General features: G+C 39.1%; 1 protein-coding gene across 1 annotated transcript; it reads left to right on the top strand.

Moving 5' to 3' along the window:
• The first annotated feature begins 376 nt into the window (after positions 1 to 376).
• Positions 377 to 745, top strand: LOC100688958 (60S ribosomal protein L36a-like). Its single transcript, XM_038544084.1, has one exon. The coding sequence runs from the start codon at positions 377 to 379 to the stop codon at positions 743 to 745; it is 369 nt and encodes a 122-aa protein (XP_038400012.1).
• The last annotated feature ends 4,363 nt before the right edge of the window (positions 746 to 5,108 follow it).

Raw genomic sequence — 5,108 nt, 5'->3', positions numbered from 1 at the left:
TCTATAGATTCCTTGACTAAATTGAATCTACCCAAAACCAAGAGGTTCAAACTTATATCAGAGTCTGAGGCAAACAGAACAAATCAAACAGATGAGATAGAGGATAGATAGATTGGCAGATAGATAGATGATAGATAGATAGATTAGATAGATAGATAGATAGATAGATGATAGATAGATAGATAGATAATAGGTAGAGAAACTAATTCCAAAGATCAGTAACATTCTCGTATTCTTGTCCTGGTTCAACAGCAGCCTGCAGGAATTATCAGTCATATCCCTATTTAGCCAGTGAGAGTGTGAATAAAAGACCAGTGGTCACATATGAATTAAAATTGATGGAAGAGCTTTCCTTGCCCATAGCGCTCTTGCAAAGATGGTGAATGTTCCTAAAAACCACCGGACTCTCTGCAAGAAGTGTGGTAAGCATCAACCCTACAAAGTGACACAGTACAAGAAAGGCAAAGATTCTCTTTATGCCCAGGGAAAGCTGGATAACTCTAGGTGTTATGACAGGAAGCAGAGTGGCTATGGTGGGCAGACTAAGCCGATTTTCTGGAAAAAGGCTAAAACTACAAGGAAGATCGCGCTGAGGCTTGAATGTGTGGAGCCCAAGTGCAGATCTAAGAGAATGCTGGCTACTAAGAGATGCAAGCATTTTCAACTGGGAGGAGATAAGAAGAGAAAGGGCCAAGTGATCCAATTCCAAGCTTCATATTTTGTTATGAAGACAATAAAATCTTGACATTAGGGCAGCCCGGGGGGCTCAGTGGTTTAGTGCCACCTTCAGCCCAGGGCGTGATCCTGGAGACCCGGGATCGAATCCCATGTAAGGCTCCCTGCATGGAGCCTGCTTCTCCCTCTGCCTGTGTCTCTGACTTTCTCTCTCTCTCTCTCTCTCATGAATAAATAAAATCTTTAAAAAAAATAAAATATTGACATTATGTTCATTTGGTTGTAGTTGGTCTTTTTTTTTTTAATTTTTATTTATTTATGATAGTCAGAGAGAGAGAGAGAGAGGCAGAGACATAGGCAGAGGGAGAAGCAGGCTCCATGCACCGGGAGCCCGACATGGGATTCGATCCCGGGTCTCCAGGATCATGCCCTGGGCCAAAGGCAGGCGCCAAACCACTGCGCCACCCAGGGATCCCCTGTAGTTGGTCTTTTTAAGAGGGAAATAAACTAGTGCTGTCAATAAAATTCCCCTGTGGAGCAATTTTTTTAAAAATAAAAATAAAAAAATAAAATTGATGGAAGAATAAGTGAATATGGCAAAGACTGATAGTTATTAGTCAGTGTGCATCGTCTCTTTCTTCTTTTAAATAATAGAATCTCAGAGTGTCTGACTGGCTCAGTCAGAAAAGCATGCAACTCTTGATCTTGGGATCATGAGTTTGAGCCCCACATTGGGTGCAGAGATTACTAAAAAAAATTTTTTTTAATAAACAACATAAATAATAGACTCTTCTCCTGCCACCCATCTAGATAGTACATTTCCCAGCCTCACAACTAGAAGTAGCAACATAACTAAGTTCTGGCCAATGAGATGTGAGAAGAAGTGATATATGCACCTTGCAAGTTACCTCCTTAATGATAAAGCTGCTTGCTACAGACCTCCTCTATTCCTACTCTCCTGACTGAAAAATCACTAATTGAGGTGGTTACCTTGGATGCTTAACATGGAAGTCACATGTTCTGTATGACAGAGGTGACTTACTAGCCCAGGTCTTTGAATGAACTCATGGGACAGAGCTATTGCTACTCTGGGTCTCTTTGTTACAGAAACTTAGCCTGCATCAGAACTAATAAAGTAACCAAATAAGGAGAACACACACACAGACTGAGATTAACTTCAGCTCTTTTTTATTTTTTAACTTCAGCTCTTGATAAGAGTACAGGTAATGATTAAGGGGGAATTTCAATGGAGAAGTAGCTGGAAAAATGACAGAAATGACTTTAGATTAAGCTACTAACTCTCACTTCAAGTAGAAAGTTCTGTAATACTATAATTTTTTAACTCTTAACAGATTTCAAACAAATTTCAAGCAATCTCAAATAAATTAAAAATTCTCTTCTGAAATTGAGAAGTTCATGTAGTAGAGAACTAATGCATCAGTATTAAAGATGTCTTATGTTGGGCAGACCGGGGTGGCTCAGCGGTTTGGCGCCGCCTTCAGCCCAGGGTGTGATCCTGGAGACCCGGGATCAAGTTCCAGGTTGGGCTCCCTGCATGGAGCCTGCTTCCCCACTCTGCTCGTGTCTCTGCATCTCTCTGTGTCTGTCATGGATAAATAAATAAAATCTTTAAAAAAAAAAAAAAAGATTTCTTATGTTGATGATAGATGGGCCAAAGCCTTCAGAAGGCAGGAATATGCCTCACCTATTTTAGTATCATTTCCTTTATTCCTATCTTAACCCTAATATGTATATAAATGCCAGTAACTTTGAAAACATCGAAGGATTAAAAACAAATGCCTATTGCAGAATTTATTGCTAATATCTTTTTATCATAATGTTCCTCAATTTCTGCTTTTTGTTGGTTCTAAGAAATGCAAACATATGTTTAACCCTTAGCGCTACTGTAGAGCCTGTGAAAACTGGGAGCTACAGACATTAATTTTTTTGGATATATAATTAACAAAGATTTATTCAGCATCTAGTCTATGCCTGGATCTATTTTAACTTCTTCCATGCAGTTTTACCCATTTAAAGTCGTCATCATCACCTCAATTTAACATATGAGGAAACTAAGACATAGAATAAGTGATCTGCCCAAGATTATACAGCTAGTGAATAACAAAGCTTATACTAGAATCCAGGCTTCTTGACTCATAGTCTAGCTCTACTCCATTGCTTCATCACTTCCTGATGTATCTCACACTTCAAATATTAGGCAAAAAAGAAAAGAAAAAAGAAAAGCCTACCAGTATAGTAATGACTGCTAGGTTTTGATGGATAAGAATATAAAAGGGTAATCTTTGCCAGAATCTAAGGATTAGGAAGTACCATGGGTAAACATACCAGAACTCTTCTTCTCTGAATAAAAACTGGAAGACTTTCCAAGATGAAAGTGAGCAATTGGACACCACCATTAACATAAACATTTTTACTCACTTTCGAAAGCTATCATCCAATTCAACATAATCCTTCACCACAGGTCTAATTAGAATGTATTTGGATTCAAAAGTACTGATGAGAATGGGTACATCAATGTCAGGAATTGTCCAGCCCAACAGGACTCTAGGCAGTTGAATTAAATGTATATCTTCTAGTAAAACTTGACACCTACCTAAGGAGAGGTTCTGTATGTTGTTTTCAATGCCTGGATCAGAAGAGTTTCAGGAACAGGAAAAAGCAGTACATTTTGAACCCCTAATCTTATGTCATTTGGTTTGTTATCATTTATTGTTTGAATTGGCTCTAGTTAAAGCTAAAGAAGAAATGGGACAGAAACAACTCATGAATCGAGTTATCTATGCAATTCTTGACCCAATAATTGGAATGTAAGAGTATCTAAGAATCTCGGTTGCCAGGTAAATATCAATTTGATCTCACATCTGTCTCCAAGATTATATTTCCCATTTTCCAGACAGGGAAATTTGGTGTGAGACCATAGGCAAGCCTTTCTAAAGGGAAATTAGAGTTGGAGATGTTAAAATTCGTGATTTGAAGAAGTGCCATAGTATAGTTTATGGCAATGACTCTCACTTTTTTCCAGTGATAAGCATGACTCTCATCAAGAATTAGCCCCCAACCCCTTTGCCCACTGCTGTGCTACAGACAATTTCACCTTTCACAAAAAAGGACTTTCAGAGTTTTCAATAAACACATGAGAGTCCCAAGTAGTGACTTCAGAAATGCTAGGTTACAGGCCTCCCCCTCAATTGAGCATTTAATAGGGTGGGGCTAGAAGATCAATGCAGGGAACCAGCTGGACTGCATGGAAAGACCTATATGGGAGGAGCTTTGTTTGATAGACCCAGTGAGCACAATCCCCTCCCATTCGGGGTATCTAGAGTACACCCTTGATTCTCGGTGCTTTTGATGAAGTTTCCGCTTCTATGGGACAGCGGCTTTCTATCAACGAGTGTCATAACATCCTATCAAAGAGTGTCATAACACAGAACCCTTCTAATTGGTGTGGAGAGCTCTGCAAGAGCGTATTAGTTGTAAGCCGTAGCATCACCTCCTTTAGGAAGAGGGAACGAAATTTAAATACACAGGGAGACAGAGAGATAATTAATTGCCTTCTTGGCAACCCACCACTCTACTGCCAATGGGATCACTGTGACAAGTTATGAAATTCAAGTCAAAATATTTAACTCAGCCACTTACTCAAGTGGTAGACCCAATTTTAGGCACCCCACAGTTAGGGTGCTGATAGAGAAAAAGTCTTCTCTTTATTTTCTGCAATAGCACATTTAACTGTTGGCATCTATGAGAGTCTGTTTCCTCTGTGAAGGATATATCTGTCTGCAAAGCATACACATGTATTTCTATCAATGTAAGGAATAAATGATGAGTACAGGGAGTTATAATAATCTGAATAGTTCCAGAAAAACATAGCAACTAGATTAAGAATGAGAATGGATTAATCCTAGAAGTCTTTCAAAATAACCTGATAGGAAATGAGCCTATCAGTAGGGTGTAAGAGGGTGAATTAGCCAATATTCCCAAAAGAATTGCTGATTATACCAACTTGATCCATAGCTCCTGGAAGATGAGATCTCTGGGTCACCCTAATGGAGCCCAGTGATGTAAATTGTATGACAAGGCAGGAAAATTCTGTGACCAAAGATTCAAGGATCAGGATGGAGGACAGAGTAAGCCTTGGGGTTGCTTGGAGTTGGAAGGGTAAAAGGAAGGAAAGAAAGAAGGTAGGTGTGTCTCTGTATTGACAACACACAAGGCTTGACTGAGCCTGGGGTTACAAGCTTTTCTGAGAGGTAAGGGCTCCCTCATGGGAATATACTGCAAGTATTTCCTGCTGTTTTTATATTCACATAAATAAAATGCACCCATTTAAAATATATGGTTTGATGAGTTTACACAAGTGTAACCATCACCACAGTCAAAATATAGGACAATTTCTTCATCTCCCAAAATTT

This window comes from Canis lupus, chromosome 8 (assembly GCF_011100685.1).
Source record: "Canis lupus familiaris isolate Mischka breed German Shepherd chromosome 8, alternate assembly UU_Cfam_GSD_1.0, whole genome shotgun sequence".
NCBI classification, from domain to species: Eukaryota; Metazoa; Chordata; class Mammalia; order Carnivora; family Canidae; genus Canis; species Canis lupus.
Note: the sequence above shows the minus strand (reverse complement) of the source record. Positions and strands in the feature narration are given on the sequence as shown.